The 21,715-nt window shown below is 38.5% G+C and overlaps 1 protein-coding gene across 2 annotated transcripts in view; it reads right to left on the bottom strand.

Annotated features, from left to right (window-relative positions):
• Positions 1-20,797, bottom strand: part of RBBP8 (RB binding protein 8, endonuclease) — a 93,639-nt gene extending 72,842 nt beyond the window's left edge. The window contains exons 1-3 of one of the 2 annotated variants that reach the window (XM_036741240.1): positions 20,366-20,797; positions 10,215-10,429; positions 2,932-2,974 (exon numbers count right to left, since the gene is read on the bottom strand). In XM_036741240.1, coding sequence (XP_036597135.1) covers positions 2,932-2,974; positions 10,215-10,323 — 152 coding nt within the window. In that variant the 5' untranslated portion in view covers positions 10,324-10,429; positions 20,366-20,797. The remainder of the gene's footprint in view (positions 1-2,931; positions 2,975-10,214; positions 10,430-20,365) is intronic. The other variant, XM_036741242.1, reaches the window with a different exon arrangement.
• Between the last annotated feature and the right edge of the window lie 918 nt (positions 20,798-21,715).

Raw genomic sequence — 21,715 nt, 5'->3', positions numbered from 1 at the left:
AACTAAGGGGAACATGACAGCACTCTTCAAGTACATCAAGAGCTGTCATGTGGAAGAGAAAAAAGATTTGATTTGCTTTTCATCAGAACTAGAAGCAAAGAAGTGGAAATTGTGAAAAGGTCAGTTTGGCCTGATATAAATAAAACTTCCTAACAATAAGAACTATCCACAAGCATACCTGGATTGTCTGGAAAGGTAATGGGTCCTCTCTAATTTGAGGTCTTCAAGCAAAGGCTGAAAGACCAACCACTTGTAGGGTATGTTGTGGAGATTTCTTATCAGGTAAGAGCTGGATTAAATGGACACAGACATCCCTTCCAACTCTAAGATTCCACAATTCTGTTGTTATGACAATATCAAAACTTAATATTTACTGGCAATATTTCAGGTTTATGGAAATATTGTTTTAAACATTTAATTCCTCAACAAGTAACGTATACATGTTACTGCTAGGCTTACTTTAAGTATCCTTTGCTGTAAAACTTAAGCTTCCTTTGAAAAACATTTTGGTAGTGGATATAACTTAAAATTTACAATTGCCTTGCAAATTCAAATACAGCTTGATCAAAATGACTGACATTTTGGCTCTGAAGGTAGAATTCCTAATGAATGGTCTATGACCTAGCATTTACAAGATCATTAGCTTCAATGCTGAATGAAACTACAGCATAAGGGACTTATTGTCCAACTAGTTATCAACTCTGAAATATTAAACCTTAGGTATTCAAAAGAGTCAGAAGGAACAAGAACTCCTATATAAGGCAATTATGCATACAATGAGAGGCTTGTAGAATGACTCCAGCGAACAATAACTTAGCTATTTAGTTTGGTATGTATTAAGTCACAAACCGTATGCCACTGATAATACTCATCTTCCAGAGATGATTAAAAAACTGGTAGCAACTAAATCAAATGTATTCACTATTCAGGCTATTCTGAATATGAAATTAATATTATCCTAGGATATTATTATTATATACTATCCTAGTCATATGATAAGCAAAGTTCATAATTTTAAAACTGAAAACTATTCTAAAAAAAAATTCAGAAAAAATTCTCCACCATTAACAAAAATCCCTTTTTTTCTGTAAGTAAAACATGCATTTTACCTTGGGATTTTCAAGGGACAAAATAGTTATAAACTTCATAAAACCAGAGAATAAATAGGTAGTAAGAAATTTTAATGACATAATCAAGAATGAATGCTACCTGATTTTATCCTTTGACTGACTTTTTAAGAAATCCAATCCCTATAATCATGCAAATAACTCTTAAGGAGGTGCAGAGGATAGAGAGCTAGGCCTGGAGTCAGGAAGACTAATCTTAATGAATTCAAATCTGTCCTCAGATACTTATTAGTTTTGTGACCCTGGACAAGTCACTTAACCCTATTTGCCTCAGTTTCCTCATCTGTAAAATGAGCTAAAGAAGAAAATGGCAAACCCCCCTAGTATCTCTGCCAAGAAAACCCCAAATGTGGACACTACTGAAAACAACTGAACAATAACAACACAAAGAGATCTGGTTCTGGATTTAAGTTCACTGCAGTTCTTAGCCATTAGAGGTGTCAGGAAAACAATAACTGTCCATAAAAAGAGCAGGAAATTTATGGTCTTTCCCTACACTGTGGATATGTTGAGAATTCAGTATTAAGTAAGTGGGAGCCATTGTGTAAGAAGTGCAATGACTATTCACTGCGTGGCTCATGCACCCCATCTCGAGTCTTCTCTTCAGAAGAAACCTGTTGGAAGCTTCTCTGTAAGTGAAGGAACCTGAGAGTTAGGGGTTTTCTTGTAGGATAACTTCATAAGGAAATAGGATTTATAGAATTCCAAGTTTAGCATGCTACAAATAGATTCTAAGGGGCTAGCCAAAAGTTCAGCATAACCTATGACAGGGAAGCTATGTCAAAGTATTTTCTCTTTGCATTCATTTTCAGTTGAGAATAGAGAAAAAAGGTAAAACTTAAGTGCTCCCAGGTATGTTTCCAATTAGTCTACCTTTTCATCACATCTGCAGTTGTTTGAAAGGAAAGGAAGAATTGAAGCCACTTGACACAAACTATAGTACTGTACTAGTGTCCACAGGATGAGACCAATGAAATGAAGTGATCTCACCATTAGGGTCTAAGTGCTGGTACTAAACCTACACCTGCCAATAACATGATTACAATGTGTATTACGATATTAGATAACTGGGGCATTAAATTCAAAGAGGACTAAAATCTGGAAACTGTAAAGCATTTATGCAGTTGCTGTTGTTCAGCTGTATCTTGACTTTTCAGGACTTCATGGACCGCTGTCCATGGAGTTTTCTTGGCAAAGATACTGGAGTGGTTTGCCATTTCCGTCTCCAGTGGATTATGGCAAACAGAAGTTAAGTGACTTGCCCCGGGTCACATAGCTAGTAAGCATCTGAGGCCAAATTTGAACTCAGGTCTTCCTGACTCCAGACCCAGAGCTCTATCCACTAGCCACTTGCTTCCATTTACACAGTAGCGGCTTACAATTTGAAGAACTGGATAATTATAATATGATCTAAAATGATCAGTAAGGAAACAAAGCAAAATTTGAGAAGAAAAAAAATCCGCCTTCCAAAAATTTATGTTACATTTGTGAATACTTTTATTTGAACAAATTTTTACAAATTAGCGTTTCTCTCCCCTCCTCACCACTAAAGGCCCATGCCATCCTGGTACAGTGGAAAGAACACTGGACTGCAAGTAAGGAGAGAGGCCTCTAAAGCCACTTCTGCTACTAACTAGTCATATGATCACTGATAGGAAACAGTCTGTGCTTAAGTTTCCTTATGCTGAGGGAACTGAGTCAGATGAATTTTTTCCAGCTCAAGAATTATAGGTAGCTATAAGAAAAATAAAACACCATTTTCTTTTTAAGCAAAACATACTGATGTTATGTTACAGATACTTACAAAATCCGTTCCTTTTTCAGCTTGGTAACTTTGATCTGTAAGGCTGAAAAGTGGGGGGAAAAAAGAACAGCTGTAATTTACTGATATATTTCACAACTTCAGTCTGGTATTTGAATAATGATAATGTTGATAAGAAGGAAATACATTTCCCCTAAAGTCTATTATGCTTGTTTTTTAAATAGAATTTTATTCTTTCCTAATTACATGGAAAAACAATTTTCAACATTTTTTTTAAATTTTGAGTTCCAAATTCTCTCCCTCTTCCCTCTCCCCCATCATTGAGAAGGAAAGCAATTTGATATAGATTATACTAATGTCTATGATGCTGAGGTCACTAGGTTCTGCTGATTAAATTATTCCTTTCAGCTCATGACATAACAATATAGTTAAAAAAAAAAAGACTCCTTAAGCAAGTAATTTACTCCCTTAACAGAAATTTCAGGCTTAGTGATACGCATATATATCTGTATATATTATATAAATTGTTTGTAATATGTCATGATTTCTATGACAGCATCATTTCCAGGACCTACAAATCCTATTTTTCATTTTTCCGACCCATAAAAGTTAACTTAATCAAGTTCTTTAACCTACCATTCATACCTGAATAAGCTTCTTTTTACGTATTTATAATTCTGTTAAGGAGAACTGAAATGGATACATAGTTTGGTATATGAAACAGAAGAGAAATCCTAGGGATCTTATGCCTTTATTCTGGCCTAAGTCCTGACAGTCACAAAGCAGGTAAACAGCCTGGGTCTGAGACAGCTTTTAAGAAGGAATTATGTTGATGGAAAGAGGAATCACAGGGAAAGACAAAGCTACTAAAAGTCTTCTGACTCCAACTTTGTAACTTTTTCTGATATATAATTCTGCTATTTAAAAAAATGGTTTTCATTAGTACTAATGGATGGAAGTGTAAGGAAGCAGCTTTCCTTTATTACATAAGGAAACACTTTCTAATAGCTGTAGCTATTAAAAAATGAAACAGACTGCCTCAGGGAATAGTGAGTTTGCCCTTGTAAAAGGGCTGGACAACTAGGTACATATTGTGGATGCTGTAAAAAAAAAAAAAAAAAAAAAAGGTCATCGTTTAGGTATGAATGGGTAGTGGTCATATTAAATGATCTCTTGGGTCTCTTCTACCTTTGATTCTACTTAAATTATTATTTTAGAAAAGCTTTTCATGTTATGAATGGGAATTTATAATAGCATCATCAATACAGTTGTCTGACAAAAAATCAGATACTCAATCTTTTAAAGACTCTATTCTAGGTTAAAGTTTTCCCACTGTTACCTCCATCACTAACTGCTAAGATAATAATGTCAGTAACCTAAGTGAGGTTTTTGTTTGTTTGGGTTTTTTTTTTTAAAGAGATTGGATCTCATTTTCATCCAGGCTTGAAACACAGTGGGCACAGGCCAATCCCATTACTGAGCAAGATGGAAACTTTGACTTGTTCTGTTTTTGACCCTGGCTGCTTTGGCCCTCCTCGGACAGCATGGTGGCCCCCTGCTCCAGGGAGCACACTCTATTGGTGGCAGGCTTAGAGTGGACATCGGATCAAAGTTAGCCCTGCTGCAACTCAGAACTCCCAAATTCAAGCAATCTACCAGCTTCACTGCCTGGTTTTCTCTGCACACTCCCCACGCAGGGATTACAGGTGTGCACAAGCACACCCAGCTGATCCTAACTTTCTGTATGCATCCAAACTTCCTTCTTTCTTGTCTTAGTATTTTTTTTAAGTCTTAACCTATTTTTCTCCCTGGTAGGGAGAAAATATGAAAATTAAGCATATTTCACACAGATACTGATATGGTGGCTACATTTCTCTGGCACTCCAGAATGTCAACACTTTATTTTTTTGTTTTGTTTTTTGGATGGGAGAAGAGAAGGCAATTGGGGTTAAGTGACTTGCCCAAGGTCACACAGCTAGTAAGTGTTAAGTGTCTGAGGCCGAATTTGAACTCAAGTCCTCCTGACTCCAGGGCCAGTGCTCTACTCACGGAACCACCTAGCTGTCCCCAACAACACTTTATACTTAAACTGTGAAACTTAATCTTGTGGAAAAATAACATCCTTGGAAGGAACTGAGATTAATGTTATACTCTTGACTATAACACTCTCTCAGAGGGTAGACTGAGATACCACTTTGAGATAAAGAACATTTCTTTCACATTTTTCTTGTTTGTTCTCCATGAGGAAGTAGAATTTTATGAATTGAAACATTTTTTTCTTTTTTCTTAGGTAATAGTGATGAATTTCTAAGCCCTTCAAATTAGGGGCTTTAGAACATATTAACTCATTTAATCGTGAAGAACTACCACCAATACATGACCTTGTTAGGGCACTATTTGGAGTTAGCAATCTTTCTTCTCACTCTTTTTCCCTTCCAAAGAATGATTACATGAAAATTTACTTGTTGACAAGATTTCTTTGGCTTTTTGTTTTGGCCGACCCTCTGAAATTCAGACTTGCATTTAAAAAAGGAAGGTGGAGCCAAAGACAAAATGGATTCTTGCCAAGGACCATTTCAAAAAGGAAGGTAACAATGAGATACAAAAATCTGTATAGACTTCAAAAGAAAATTCTTGGGAAATATGGAAAGACTACTCTTTTATCTTATAAGCACTCAACACCTGTGAGACATTTGTTCTGTCATGCAGATCAGTCCAGAAACAGAGGTTTGTGTTTTTTTTTTAAGTGCTTGCTATTCATCAAGTCAATTAGGCATCTGCAATTAGAACCCCTATAAAGTGTACTTTAATCCTGCTCCACACCCATCGGAAGGAATGAGGCTGTACAACAATGCAGCTCTTGTATGAACAGGCATTCTGTTCAGCCAAGTATTTGGAATTGTAACAGTGGCAACCTGAGCCACCAGTTCAAGAGGCACTGCTCAAAAGGCCAAACATCATGCTACAAGTAACACTATCCCACTTGCATCTGAATTTAGAAGCAACAGAACTCATTAAGTATTAGGAGAATATATGTGTGCTTAAAACACAAGCAAAACAAATTTAAATAAGAATGCAGAAATGTAGCAGGAATTGTTATTAAAAAAAGAATAGTGTCAATTTGACCTTAATTCTCATTTTCATGTCTCCAACCTCCCCCAAAATACCATAAGTGGACTGAATGATCAAAAATCACTTGATTACAAGATCAAACTACATGCAACTGGGGCATTTAAAAAGATGTGTGAATGTCCAAATATAAAATATGCACATAAAATCACTTTCCTCTTAATAACAGATTAATTTGGGGCAGATCATCTCATTGACTTTGAAGATTAATAAGGTTGCTAATGTGCCTTTGGTGGACAGAAACTTCAAAGTTAAAATTTTTAAGTCCATATTATTTGCCCATATTTATGACATATATTTATATCTTAATCACAAATAAATTATTAAATGTGGGCAGTTTCATCTATATGAACTTAAAACTTTTAAATTTACTGATATCTACTAACAGAATGAAAAACAATAAGGTCACATTCTTGTCACCGTGGAAATGCTGGCATACCATGGGAACCTACACTGAATTATCCTTGAAATTTACCTATCATTCTGTTTAGAAAGACCTCAATACTACACTAAAAAACATAATACTTCTCTTTTAAGTGTTCATAAAAATCTCTAGAAAGCTGTTCTGTACTTTGGCAATTTGTAGTGAAATTATAGGAAATTACAGAAGACCAAGACAGTAAATTCTGAAATTACAGACAGAAACTATATGTTATTCTCTTTACTTTTAGTCCTCATCCCACTATATTATTGTTTGTGAATATTAATGTGATGGATAAAATAAATGCAGACATTCTTAAGAAACTAAGTGCACTGTGTCTATTCTTTTAGAAGCAAGATAAAACTGAAAAGAAACATGTTGCTTCTGTTAATATGACAGTCTCATTTCCATTTGAAAGTCATTAGGCTAAAAAAATATGATATAGCTCTAATTTTATAATAATAACATTTGTTCAGTTTTCTATGAGTTCCTGAGCATATTTGCAAGCTGCGGAAAATACTTTTAGTAAGGTATAAGAACACAACTGAATTGAGCATCCACAAGATATATATTTGTAACAAAAATGAATCTGGGAAATAATATTTTCTAAATTCTAATTCATCAGTAATGCATCTTGTACCTGAAAGTAATTAGACAAATAAGAATAAATACAGAAAGGAAGGAAGAGGAATCCAAGAAATCCGAGAAAGGTTATACATCAAGAAAAATAAGGAAACTTAAAACAAAATTTCTATCAACTCTGAATGAATTAAAATCTTCATGAGACATTTCTAAAGTATAAACACTAAATAAATAACAATAATCTGTGAGGCGTTCACACTTATATGATATCTGGTACAATAAAATTATAAAACACATTGTATTTTAAAAAGAAAACACATTTCTTTAGTATGAAATAATTTATCTGAAGGTCCTAAAGCAAAAACTTCATTTATGAAAACCTGTTTTCATGTCCTATGAAAAGATATGGGATGAAAACAATCTTTAAAAGAAAATCTCCAACCATAATTACACTGTGAAATGCCACACTAAAATAACATATACACCACTTGACCAAATTTTGCCTTTAGATACATATGTTAAGGTGTTCGGGTACATGTAAATATTTATCTGTGGATAGCCTATTCAAGTGAAAATGTCATTTTCTTCAGGTACCACTATTCATAAAAACTTGCTTTCTGCTGACACCTAGATTTAAAAGAAATTAGTCAATTTTCATCTCTATTTATAAACTTCAAAACAAATATAGTCCAGGCAAGTCTACGTTTGATGTCTCTCAAATAGCCTCTTATATTAGTTCTATAAGAGGATCTCCACCTTCTTAAAAAATTAACTATGCTTCAGGCATGTCTTTGATGTTATCACATAGTCAGAGGATCTAATTTTACACAAAAGTTGGACGAGAAATACTGACAAAGGACTAAGCATGAAAAAGTCTGCCCACTGGCAAATTTGCCCGAACCTACCTAAAGTATGTTTTAAAATGACCTTTAAATTAGCCATTTAAAAGCTTTAGGAATCTGTAAAATACCACCAAATAAATGGGGAAGGAAAGACATTTTGTACATTGAAGTATAGAATTTTTCCCCTTTTCTTTATTATTTATGGTGGACAAACAAGCCATGAGTTGCCAGATCGATCTCTCTTGGGAACTTTTTGTATGAACGCAACTAATGATGGCACTATGAATATTTGTAGCAATTATATAATTTATTACCTAGAGGATACAAAAAAGCAAGCTGTATTACAAAGAATTATACTGCTATTTTTTTCTCCATGAGACTGTCATATTCCTTAAAAGGCGAGTTCTTGGAAAGTAAAGCATCTCAAACAGAGAATGTGATTTTTAAAAAATAGGCAATGTTATTGAAAAATTCTCGATATCAAGTTAAGAATCTGAAAAGTCTTAGTTTTAGACAGAGTTTTTAATGAAGTTGTCCCAAGTCTCTCCAGATAAAGAATTCTAAAATTTTCTGCCACAGGATCCCTAAGAGGTAATGCAAACCAATCTCTTAAAGCTGTTTGTTATAAAGGTAAGATTAACTGATGAATATTTTAAAATATTCATAAATAAAATAAATAAAATTCGGTAAAATGTTAATTTTTCTTTCACAGATATTCATAGAAACATGCAGTTACTTAAACATTTGGTTCCATTAAGGAACGAAGAAAAGGAAACAAGTATTTATTAAGCATCTATGTGCCAGGCACTGTGCTTTACAAATATTATCTCATTTAAGCTTTACAACAACCCTGGGAGGTAGATGCAATTATTATCCCCATTTTACAGTTGAGGAAACTGAAGCTGGAAGACCTTGAATTATTTGCCCAGGGTCACCCAGCTAGTGTCTGAGGTTAGATTTGAATTCAAGTCTTTTTGACTCTTTCTGACTGCTCTAACCCAAGCAGCATTAATTTAAAAGATTACCTTACTTCACTTCCAGATCACAAATGAATCTATATTAACACTACTGCAGTTCAAACTTCATGCTGCTCTATTTGACTTACCCACACTGTAGCCACAATGAAATATTCTCTATAAAAGCTCCTCCCAAGAATGGAAGGGAGGTGGAGGTGGAGGTGGAGGTTGGGAGGTGGGTATACTCATTTGGTAGACTGTGAAAATTACTCCTTCACATCAATGGCCTTACCTAAATGTCTGTTCAGTCTAAACTTAAAGTGAAAAATATCTTCATAAAAAAAACTGTAGATGGGACAACTGGAGCTTCTCCATAATTTTCCATCACTATCTTCTAGATCTAGCTCTAAGATCTTTTAACTGATATATTCCCCCCACCCCCCAAACTCAAGTATCTTAAATTTAAATCATTTATCCACCAAGGCAAGAAAGGGACACATAAGACTTTCATTTTAGAGGCAGAAAAACTATTTAAAGCTCATTCATTAACTGTCACAAGGTAATATGGAAAGTCAATTTTTTTAAAAAGAAGCAAAACGGAGTATCAACGGCACTCTTCAGCTTTATTTAGTGTGTGGTCATTCATATTACCCAAAATTTCAAAGGAATAATGAAGTCTAGTAAAGTACAGAACTCTAAATATATTATTCTGTTGAACATACAGTCATTTGGGAGGTTAAAAAAACTGAAATTTAACTTTAAAAGCCAAATTAACAATTTTAAAAGTTATTGACTAGATTAATAATTAATTTTACATGAAACATTTCCCACTAAAAAGGAATCCTAATGAACTAAAAATCACAGGAAAATCCAAAAAAATCTGAAGGATAATGCTACAGCATTAGTAATAGTACCATTAGGGTCTCACGAGGTTTAAGTTTAAGGCTATGCCATCATAAGGTCCTTCAAATAACTAAATTGCTTCAGACAGGCTCTAAAATTGATAGATTTTATAATGAATCCCATATTACAATGGCTCAGGTTTTAGTGACAGTCCAGCAATAAATATATTACAATCTAAGAATTTTAGAGCTAGAAGGAACAATCTAGTTTATTCACACCACTAACAAACCATAGAGGAAAGTATCTGACACACAATTATTCATGAATACAAATGTGGTTGTTTGCAGACCAAAGCTAATTTAACTGCAATCAAAATGGGGCACAAATGGTCAACTGAAGTTAATTGCCCCTAGCAAAATGATCAGATCTCTGTGGCATTCAAAAAGTAAGTACTTTTTCTAGACTCAGACAACATTAGTTCTTTTTTATCTGATATGTATCTTTATAATATCATTACTTAAGAAAGGTAAGACAGCACTGAAAAAAAATTACCTTGTACTTCTTTGTCATGACACTCCTTCAGTTTTGCCCAGAGATCTTTGAAATCACTGGCTGTTTCTGCAGAACTGGGACTACTGCAATTACTTGCAGGAACACTCATCTTGCTTTCTCTAGTCCCAATCTTCTGCTTACCTGATGTTCTTTCCCTACCTTGCTGTCACATTATATAGTTATGAAGTTTGTCTCTGTGATGACAGTTGGGACACCTGTGATGAGAAATGACAACATTTTATCAATGTGTGACTTGCAGTTATGAATGAAAAGGAATTACATGGGTTTTGTTTGTTTATTTTTTATAATTTATGTACAATTAATCACCTTAAAAGTGGGGGAAGGTGGAGATAAGTGAGACGACACCACAACTCTAGGAATTTGGCTTTGAATTAAATTAAAATGGTTTTCAGGTAATTAATTTCTTTTCACAAGAATAGAACTTCTGTAGAAGTTATGCTAAATTAAAGACATTCTGTCTGATTCTAAGCCACATATGGCCAATATACAATTGACTATATTCTTTTACTGTTTCTATCATATCCAGCTAACTTTTCCTTAGTACAGAGGAAGTGGCTATTTTCATATTCGGGACTGATACATGAACCAACAAAACACTGGAAAGAAACTTGGACACATTCTATGAAAATACTGAATTATGGGGACAATCACCGCAACATAAAAATACATAGACATACATACAAACGCACACAGAGTGCTAACTTTTAAAAATAGTGCTTTTGGGTTTGCAAAGAGCTTTTTATGTATTATCTCATTTGATCCTCATAACAGCTAGAGAGGAAAATTCTTATAATATTTTCATTTTACAGATAAGGAAACTGTGTTCAGATAAGCAAAGAAACTTCCCAGAGTACATAGCTACTAAGTGTCAGAAGCAGCTTCTACATTCAGGTCTTCCTGACTTCAAATGATCAGCAGGCTTGAGACACAAGCTGTATCTAAGTTAAAGTTATATTGTCATTTCAATTATCTGACTGCCTTTGCTCTTCATGAAACGGGAGAAGAAAAGAGACAGAAGTTGACTAAACAGGAATCAAACACATAAAAGGGCTGTACAAATAAGTACATTAACCAAAAATTTTAAAGGTGGTTAACATTTAGAGGTGCAGCAATGGTGTGATTCTCTATCTGCATACCTACTGAAAGAAGCAGATACTTATGGAAGTTTCTCAAGATTAATAAATACTTTGAATTATTAGTTACCAAGCTGAAAAAAGGTCATCAAATAAATGCTATGAACTAATCACCATCAGAACATTACACACACAATAAATTCACTGATATTTTGCCAAGTCTAATTTTAGAGAGTTACAATATCACCTCCTAACAAGACACCCCTTACCCTAGGTGAACAAGGAACTGATTTGAGTCTCCCATTAACTGAGGTTAAATCTTCTAGTAAAGGAGATATCCAATCAAGGAATCTATAAGTACTTATTGAGCAAAGTTTACCTTTGAATGGGGAAGACAATTACATCTACAAATATATATGGCCTAAATATAAAGTAAACAAATACAAATATATTCAAAGTAGTTTGGGACTGAAAGCACAAGAAATTGGGATAATTAGAAAAGGCTTCATGCAGAAAATGGTGCTTGAACAGAAAAAGAAGACAAGTACCCTATTAGGATGGAGTTCATTCCAGGCATGTGGCACAAGAGGCAAGGAGAGCCTAGATTAAGATGGTAGCTGTGTGAGTGGTGACAAGCGGTTGGATGTGAAAGATGTTGTTTGGATGTGTTGGGTGAGGGAGAGTGAGAAGTTCAAGGTAATGTCCAAGTTCTGAATCTGTGAGACTGGGAGGAACAGCAATGCCATGGATAGATACAGAGAAATTAGGAAGACAGTAGGGTTTCAGGGGAAAGATGAGTTCAGTTTTAGACATGATGAATTTAAGAAGCTTCTGCGATATTCAGTTTTAAATATCCAACAGGCAATTAGTGTCATGAGACCAAAAGTCAGGGGAGAGAAAGAGACTGATTTGATTCTGTATAGATGCGGGAGTCACGCAGAGAAATGATCATTAACCTCATGGAATTTTATGGGGTTAACTGAAAGTGGAGAGGGAGAAGACAAAGAAATTTAGGATAGAACTTTAGGGAACATCCATAGTTAGGGAGCATGATAAGGATTATGATCCAGCAAAAGAGATAGAGGAGTTGTCAGACAGGTCAGTTAACAAGCTTACTAGGTGGTCCTAAGCATTGTGCTCAGCAATTAAGACACAAAGACCAAAAAAAAAAATCCCCACTTAAGGAGTTCTTTAGTGTCAAATACAGCAGAGGTCAAGAAAGATAAGGACTGAGAAAGAACCACCATATTTGGAAATTAAGAGATCAATGAAAACTTCAGAGGGCAGTTTCAGTTGAGTGACTGGTTGTGAAGTAAAGACTTGCGGAGTGAGACCAGAGAAAAGTGGAGAGTATGAATAGTTTTTACAAGGAATTTGGGTGAAAAGTGTTTCAACAATCTGGCTAGCAGCCTCTGTGGGGGTGTAAGATCCACCTACAGCCAGCACCCAGAAAGCTGCCAATAGCACAGGTTCTTTTGATCTGCTTAACTAAGGCAAGCAAAGTGAAGGGGTTGACAAGCTTACTTTAATTCAGCATACAAATATCATTCACTTAGTTCAGGGGAAGAGACCAGCACACTGAACTTCAGAGCAAAATACAAACAAATTACAAACATCAACAGACAGACCAAATATAGATTCATAGTTACCAACATCTAGGTTCAGCCCAGGAGCTCAGAACAAGGGCTGGCCCAGAGTCACGCGCCACCACTGCTGTAGGTAGGAGCTCCAAAGAAGAGACAGCCAACCCCTGGTTTTATATCTTTTTCAGGGTCAGGGGTGAGTCACACATGCAACTCACTCATGTGACCTAGAATTGTTGCAAAGAGGTGACTTAAACCCACGTGGTCTAAAAACCTCTGCTGTCCCAGACATGTAAACTAGGCCCTCCCTGGAGTTAGCCCTACCTTGGGCCCCACCTTAGTTGCCAATCCACACCCACTAAGGTTTTACACCTAATAGGGGTTTGGGCCTGGGGCTTAGCACCTGGTAAGGCTCAATGAAATACACTAAATTACTCAAAGGGAACAAAAGCCAAACTATTCAAGGGCACTTGGTTGAACTAAGTGCTAAGGATGTATAGAACAAAAGCTTAAAGGGAATGGAAGAGTATAGTGAAGGTTTTTTCAGAATGAGATGAGACTCTGGCATGTTTGAAAGCAGTAGAGAAGAAATCAGTAGAAATAGAGGAGAGACTGCAGAGAAGGAAGGATTAAGGATGTCTACTAGAAGAAAAGAGATGGGATCAAGTGCACATGTAGAGTAGTTGGTCTTGGCAAAAAAGGCCACATCTCTGCTAGAAACTGAAGGAAAGGAAAAGGGGAGAGAATAGAAGGTGATATTAAAGGATTTTAAGATTTAGTAAAAGGGAGAAACAGGAGTTCAAGCTGAATAGTCTCTATTTCCTCACTGAAAAAGAAAGAGGAGGGGGGAGCCAAGACGGCAACTGGAAAGCAGGGACTTGCATGAGCTCTCCCCCAGGACCCTCCAAACACCGATAAAAAATGGCTCTGAACAAATTCTAGAATGGCAAAACCCAAGAAATAGCAGAGGGAAGCAGGGCTCCAGCCCAGGACAGCCTGGATGGTCGCTGGATAAGGTCTACTGTGCACGGAGTTGGGAGCAGAGCCCAGCTTGGGCTGCGCTCGGACCAACCAGACCGGGAGCCAGGCTGAACAGGCCCTAGTGCCCTGAATCAATGAGCTGTGGCAGTTACCAGACTTCTCAACCCACAAACACCAGAGACAACAGAGAAGGCTAGTGGGAAAAACTGCAGGGGACAGAGTGAAAGGAGTTCACGGTTCGGCCACTGCCCTGGGGACAGTGGAGGTGATGCAGCTACAGAACTACAGCTGGAGTTGCTTCTGGCCCCAGGTCCACCTGGTAGGAGGAATTAAGTGTCGGATCAGAGCAGGACTGCAGAGCCTGCTTAAGATCTGAGTCTGGTAGGGGTTGGCAGTTCTCGGGGGAAGATGAGCGCTGGTGTGGCAGAGCTTGCAATGTAGAAATAGCTCTGAAAACAACAGTGCAGCCCCTCAAGCTCGGGACAAAGTACTCTCTACTCTACATGCAGTCATACCCTGACGAAAAACTCAAGGGTCAAGTAGTTGGCTGGGAACATGAACAGGCAGCGAAAACGGACTCAGATTCAGACTCAGACTTTGGAATCTTTCTGTGGTGACAAAGACCACCAAAACATATAGCCAGAAGAAGCCAACAAAGTCAAAGAGCCTACATCAAAAGCCTCCAAGAAAAACATGAACTGGTCCCAGGCCATGGAAGAGCTCAAAAAGGATATGGAAAAGCAAGTGAGAGAAGTAGAGGAAAAATTGGGAAGAGAAATGAGAGTGATGCAAGAAAACTATGAAAAACAAGTCAAGGACTTGCTAAAGGAGACCCAAAAAAATACTGAAGAAAATAACACCTTAAAAAAATAGACTAACTCAAACGGCAAAAGAGCTCCAAAAAGCCAATGAGGAGAAGAATGCCTTGAAAGACAGAATTACCCAAATGGAAAAGGAGGTCCAAAAGACCACTGAAGAAAATACTACCTTAAAAATGAGACTGGAGCAAGTGGAAGCTAGTGACTTGATGAGAAATCAAGATATTATCAAACAGAACCAAAGGAATGAAAAAATGGAAGACAATGTGAAATATCTCATTGGAAAAACCACTGACCTGGAAAATAGATCCAGGAGAGAGAATTTAAAAATTATTGGACTACCTGAAAGCCATGATCAAAAAAGGAGCCTAGATATCATCTTTCAAAAAATTATCAAGGAGAACTGCCCTGATATTCTAGAGCCAGAGGGTAAAATAGAAATTGAAAGAATCCAACGATCACCTCCTGAAAAAGATCCCGAAAAGAAAACTCCTAGGAATATTGTTGCCAAATTCCAGAGCTCCCAGATCAAGGAGAAAATACTACAAGCAGCCAGAAAGGAACAATTTTGAGTACTGCGAAAACACAATCAGGATAACACAAGATCCAGCAGCTTCTACATTAAGGGATCAAAGGGCTTGGAATATGATATTCTGGAGGTCAATGGAGCTACGATTAAAACCAAGAATCACCTACCCAGCAAAACTGAGTATAATGCTTCAAGGCAAAATATGGATTTTCAATAAAATAGAGGACTTTCAAGCTTTCTCAGTGAAAAGACCAGAGCTGAATAGAAAATTTGACTTTCGAACACAAGAATTAAGAGAAGCATGAAAAGGTAATCAAGAAAGAGAAATCATAAGGGACTTACTAAAGTTGAACTGTTTTGTTTACATTCCTACATGGAAAGATGACGTGTATAATTCATGAGACCTCAGTATTAGGGGAGCTGAAGGGACTATACATACATATATAGACAGAGGGCACAGGGTGAGTTCAATATGAAGGGATGACATCTAAAAAAATAAAATCAAATTAAGGGATGAAAGAGGAATATATTGAGAGAGGGAGAAATGGAGAGACAGAATGGGGTAAATTATCTTGTATAAAAGTGGCAAGAAAAAGCAGTTCTGTAGGAAGGGAAGAGGGGGCAGGTGAGGGGGAACGAGTGAATCTTGCTCTCATAGGATTTGACCTGAGGAGGGAATAACATACACACTCAATTGGGTATCTTATCCCACAGGAAAGAAGGAGAAAGGAGATAAAAAGGGGGGGACAGTAGAAGGGAGGGCAGACAGGGGAGGAGGTAATCAAAAGCAAACACTTCTGAAAAGGGACAGGGTCAAGGGAGAAAACTGGATAAAGGGGGATAGGATAGGAAAGAGCAAAATATAGTCAGACTTTCACAACACGATTATTGTGGAAGGGTTTTGCATAATGATACACATGTGGCCTATGCTGAACTGCTTGCCTTCTTGGGCGGGGGTGGGGGTGGGGGGGGTGCGGGAAAGAGGGGAGAGAATTTGGAACTCTAAGTTTTAAAAGAAGATGTTCACAAAAAGGTTTTTGCATGCAACTAGGAAATAAGATATACAGGCAATGGGGCATAAACATCTATCTTGCCCTACAAGAAAGTAAGGGAAAGCAGGATGGGGAGGGAGTGGGGTGACAGAAGGGAGGGCTGACTGGGGAATGGGGCAATCAGAATATATGCCATCTTGGAGTGGGGGGGGGGAGGGTAGAAATGGGGAGAAAATTTGTAATTCAAATTCTTGTGAAAATTAATGCTGAAAACTAAAAATATTGAATAAATAATTTAAAAAAAAAAAAAGAAAAAGGCCCTCAGATGAGAAAGAGGGGAAGGAATTGGCTTGAGGCTTGAGGAGGGAAGAGGTTTGAAATAACTTTTGTGTGGAATCAAAAAGGGAATCAATTAGGGAGGAATAAAAGTACTGCCTTGTCTCAGGGAGGATATCATAGATAATACAGTAATGTAATATAGTCATGTAATATAGTCCTCATGGGTGAGAATTTCTATATTTCTATAGCAGTGCTCAGCAGCCCCTCAATAGCAGAAGAGCTAGATGATAAGAGGAATCCAAGGCTAAGGTCTGGCAAGAAGTGAGTGGCAACAGAACAAGGGGAAGGCAAGGATAAGTGGCAACAGGAAAGGTAAAGGGGCAAGGCAATCAAGAACAAAGAACAGTGTATAGCTGAAATGGTTAACTACTGAACAGAGATTACAAAGGGAGAAAAATTAAATCACAGCAGGTTTAAGAGCCTGAGAAAACACTGAGGGATGGAGGTACTGAAGGAGAATAATTTCTGAAGATCTTAAAGGAGAATACATTTAGGAAGGATGGAGGCATATTGAGTTATAGTCAGAGAGGAAACAAAGTTTCTAATTAGGGGAGTGGAGTATGTGAGAATAAATAGTGAATTCTAGTTTGTGATCCACCCCTATACGCGGCTGAGGTAAAGAAGTGAGTCATAGGACTTAAGACTGAAGAGTTGAGAGAATGGTTGTGGATATTGAAGTCCCCTAGTAAAACAGGAGTTGAGAATGAAATTAATATTGTGAACCAGGCACCAAACTAGCCAAGATATTAAGGAAGCATGACCTGGGGATCAGTATAACATAGTGACTAAAATGTGGATTCTGTGAAATGTTCAAAGGCAGGCAAAAATAGAAAAGAAACTGACAGTCCCAAACAGGGGGGAAAAACCTAAATGGGCTGTTAGATCTAATTCTCTACAACAAAATTTCTGTACTTGGCAATAAAAAGAGATCAATATTTATAAAGTATCTCTAAAAGATACAACATACTTTTTTAAGATAATAGAACTTGAAAAGATAATTTTAATACATCCTTGGCTTTCCAAAAAGAAAAACAGGCACAAGCGATAAAATTTTATGATCTCCCACCTACCCTTTATGCCTACTACAGTTTATAAAAGGTAACTATTTATTTTATAGGAGTCACCCTATAGAAAAGACATAATTATGTACTCTTCTCTGCAACATAGCCAATTTTATTTTCATAAAATTCTAAAATCCTTTATCAATATGCCCCCATGCTCCCTTTCAGCTCTAAAATCTATGATACTAAATGGAAATTCTTACTTGCAGTGATCCATTCCTATCCTGAATTTCTACAGCATTTACCTTGTCAGATTCTTTTAGGTATTTAACACGTGCTACCTCCTTCTCAACAAAATTTTAAGTTCTTCATGGGATAAGTATTGTGTCTTATACTTTTGTATTCCCTTGTGCTAATCTGTTATCTTGAGTATAAAATTAATTATGAACCTTATCAATTTAGCCAATATGTTAATGACTCACTAGGTGGCAAAACAGTGATGCTAAGGAATCAAAGATGAAGATGAAATAAAGTTTCCATTTTTGAGGAACTTACAATCTAATGTGACAGATAAATACATACACAGTAACAATCTGTGTACATGATACTTTCCCCTTACCCTGCAGTCTGCAGGAAGCTTGATGTGATGAGGGGTGTTAAGGCTTGCAGTTAGGAGAGCTGCGTTCCATTCCAGCTCCAACATTTTACTAGCTGTGTAACCACAGTCAAATCACTTGAGGGTCAGTTTACTTATTTGTAAAATGCGGATCAGAGTTTCACAGATTTGGGAATGGATAGGATCTCTGAGGTCACCTAGCCTAACATCCTCATGTAATTACTGAGGACAATGAGGCTCAAAGAAATCAAATGATCTACTCAAAATCAAACAGGAAGTAGTGGAGGAGCCAAGATTTGAATTCAAGATCCAGCACTGTTATCTACTGTAAATAGTTGGATTACCTTGCAGGATTGTGTCTGTGTGCATATACATATATAATACTTGATAAACCCTTTATATGTATACAAAGCATACACATACACGCATAAGTTTTATAAAGTACCGGATTTGGAGTCAGTACATCTGGGTTTAAATTGCAGCTCTGCTGGTTAGTTGGTTATGTGTATTTGGGCAAGTTGTTTCCTTCTCTAGGCCTAGGCTTAATGATTTTTAAAATGATTAGACTAAATCTCCAAGATCTCTTTTAACACTAAATCTTATATGAGAAATCTAGAAAGTGCTACGAAAATTGTAGAAACAGATCACTTTTGAGGGCTGGGGCATGTCGGTAAAGAACACTTCACAAAGGTGGCACCTGAGCAGAGTGAAACCTGAAAGAAGAGGTTGTGAACAAGAGATCTAGAGATTCTTGCATTCTAGTCATGGCAGGCAGTCTATGCATATGGCGGGGCAGGAGCATATAAACCTGAGTAAATGGGAGTAGAATGAAATAAGGTAGCAAAGGCAGTTTGGAATCAGCTTCTAGAGGTCTTTAAATACTAGGTAAGTGAGTTTGTATTTTATCCTACAGGCAAAAGGGGAATGCCAAAATCAGACCAATGCATTAGAAGGGTCATTTTAGTAAATGTATAAAAGACGTTTTAAAGAGATGAAAGACTGAAGGCACGGAGACTAGTTAGGAAACTTAATGCAACAGTCCATGAGAAAACACGGAGGGGGAGAGGTTGCCTTGAACTAAGGCAGTAGCAATTTTCCTGATTAGGGAGAGGAACTGTCTCTGGACATACGGCTAAGGCAGAATCTATAGGACTTGTTACTTAATTAGACAAAGCAGTTCGAAAGGGCATTCAGGGTCTGGAGCTCAATTTAGGACATACTGAAATTTAGGCACTGAAGATGTCCACCAGAATTGGAAATACAAGGTTTTGCAAACGTCTTTTCAGTTTAGTTTAAAACTGTATTAAGACTTTTTGGAGGAGCCCGTACAGGATTAGAGCTCAGGGCAAAGATAAAAAGCTAGATATAGAGATACGGGGGTTATCCCATTCAATTCAAACTGCGAAAAGAGGAGGAAGAGAAGTGGAAGAGGAAAAGGAAGAGGAGAGGAGAAGAGAGAAAGGGGAAGGAGGAAGAGAAAGTGAAAAGAAGAGAGAGAGGGAGAAGGGAAGAGAAGGAGGAAGAGGAGAAAAAGAAAGCAGAGAGAAGAGATGGGAAAGGAGAAGGGGGAGAGAAGGAGAAGAGGGAGGAAAGGGGAAGAAGAGAAAAAAGAGGGAAAGGGAAGAAAAGAAGAGAACGAGGAGGGAAGTGCAGGGAAACAGAAGAGAATCTCTGTACTTTACAAGACCAAAAGAATAGGAAAAGAAACGAAAAAGCAACCCTGTGCTGGAAACCGCACTGATAGAAGATTATCTTTTATCTACACTTCCTACCCTCCCCACTCCACTTGGCACCAGGCGCCGCTGGCACGAAGGGACGCGGGGATGAATGAAGGCGCCTGGCCCGGGTTTTCGTCCTTGGGTCACTTCTCTCGACAAGTCGCACCATTCACCTGGGGGGTGGCCGGCCAGCGATCAGTCCCACTGGGGCATTGGCGGGCGCGCCTCAGCGCCCAGCGCGCGTGGGAGGAAAGCCGGCGGGAGGGGGTGTTAAGGAGGTCCCTCAGGTAAGGAGCGGGCACCGCTAGGGGGCGGGGCCAGGCCCGGCCCCTCTCTAGGCCTCAGTTTCCTCATCTGGAAAAAGACAGCGTGGAAGCAGAGGGCGCCCGGGATCTGAGTGCGTAAGCCCCGGCACTCGCCCGCCCCGCCTCTCCTCCCCGCACGCTTCCGCGCGCTCCCAACCCCCGACTCGCTACTTACCCCAGTGGGCGCTCGTGAGGGGGGAAGGGGTAGCCTCTCACTCCTCGACCGGAAGTGGGGGGGAACTCCGGGGAAGCGGGACCGAAAGACCCGGGGAAATGCGGCACAGCGGGACCCCACGCAAAGTTCGCTGGGCGCCTGCAGGATCGAGGAGTGGTTCGGCTAAAGGAAGAAAGCCCCTCCGCGAGCTAGAGTTCACGCTCTCCACTGGCCACCCCCCCTCCCCCAGCGTCCGAGCCCGGCCAGCCGAACCTCGGCCCTGGGGCCAGCCCGCGCTTTTGGCGGGGGAGGGGAAAGGGAGGGGAAGAGGCGGAGGGAAAGACAGCTGGTGCGAACTGCAAAGAGCCGGCTTGAGTCGGCCCCGCCCCCTCATTGGGGACGCCGCGAGACGTCACGAGGTTGGGCTTCCCCGGTCCTCCCCCGGCTAAGGCTGGGTTCCAGGGGCTCGCGCCAGGCCCCACCCTTTCACCCCTCTATAAAAGGGCGCGCGGGCCGCCGCGGGGGGTTACCAGAGTTGGGAATGCGCAGCCTCATGTAGTTCAGCTTAGTGGTAACGGTTTGAGTGAGGGCGTTCCGAGCTCGTGGTGACGTAGGGGATGGCCAAGGCATTTTGGTGATGCCTAACAGGGAGCAGAAACCCCTTAAAACAGGAGTATTTGTGTTTCACCCGGAATCTGTGGAAAGGCCCCAGGGGATGTCTGAACTTGGATGGGAAAAAATATAAACCCTAAGAAAACTTAAATCTTTCACTAACGGTTAAATGAAATTCAGCATTTCCTACAGCTATGAATTAAACTTTTTAAAAAACAAACCCTAAGACATTATACGAAAGTATGCATGGGCTTCGCCAAACTGCCGTAAGAGCTTTGTGGCACAAAATGTCAAGAATCCCCGCGTTACAGGAAATTGTAGGATTAAGATCCTGAGCTGAAAGAGGGTTTAAAGTTGAGGTACGAGAATGACATTTCGATATAGGATTTAGGATTTGTGAAGTGCTTTCCCCACAAAAACTGAGGTAGATGCTTTTACAGTTGAGGAAACTGAGGCCCCAAGAAGTGTAATGTGTCGGATTATGATCCCAGCTCTTTTGACTACAAATTAAATCAGTCAGTGGGCATTTCTGAGGAATCAGGTACCCCGCTACGCCTTGGGGATAAATTTCAAAATGACAACAAAAACAGTATCTGCCGTCAATGAACTTAATGTGCATATATGTACATATGTACATGTATAATTATAAAATATTTATACGGAATAAATTATCACAAAATACAGACTATAAGATAATATATTGGGAGTGAGGTGGTTGTGGTCAGGAAAAACCTCATGCTGAGATGATGGGGGCGGAGC

This window comes from Trichosurus vulpecula, chromosome 1, assembly GCF_011100635.1.
Source record: "Trichosurus vulpecula isolate mTriVul1 chromosome 1, mTriVul1.pri, whole genome shotgun sequence".
Classification (NCBI taxonomy): Eukaryota; Metazoa; Chordata; class Mammalia; order Diprotodontia; family Phalangeridae; genus Trichosurus; species Trichosurus vulpecula.
This window is presented reverse-complemented; position numbering and strand designations above follow the sequence as displayed.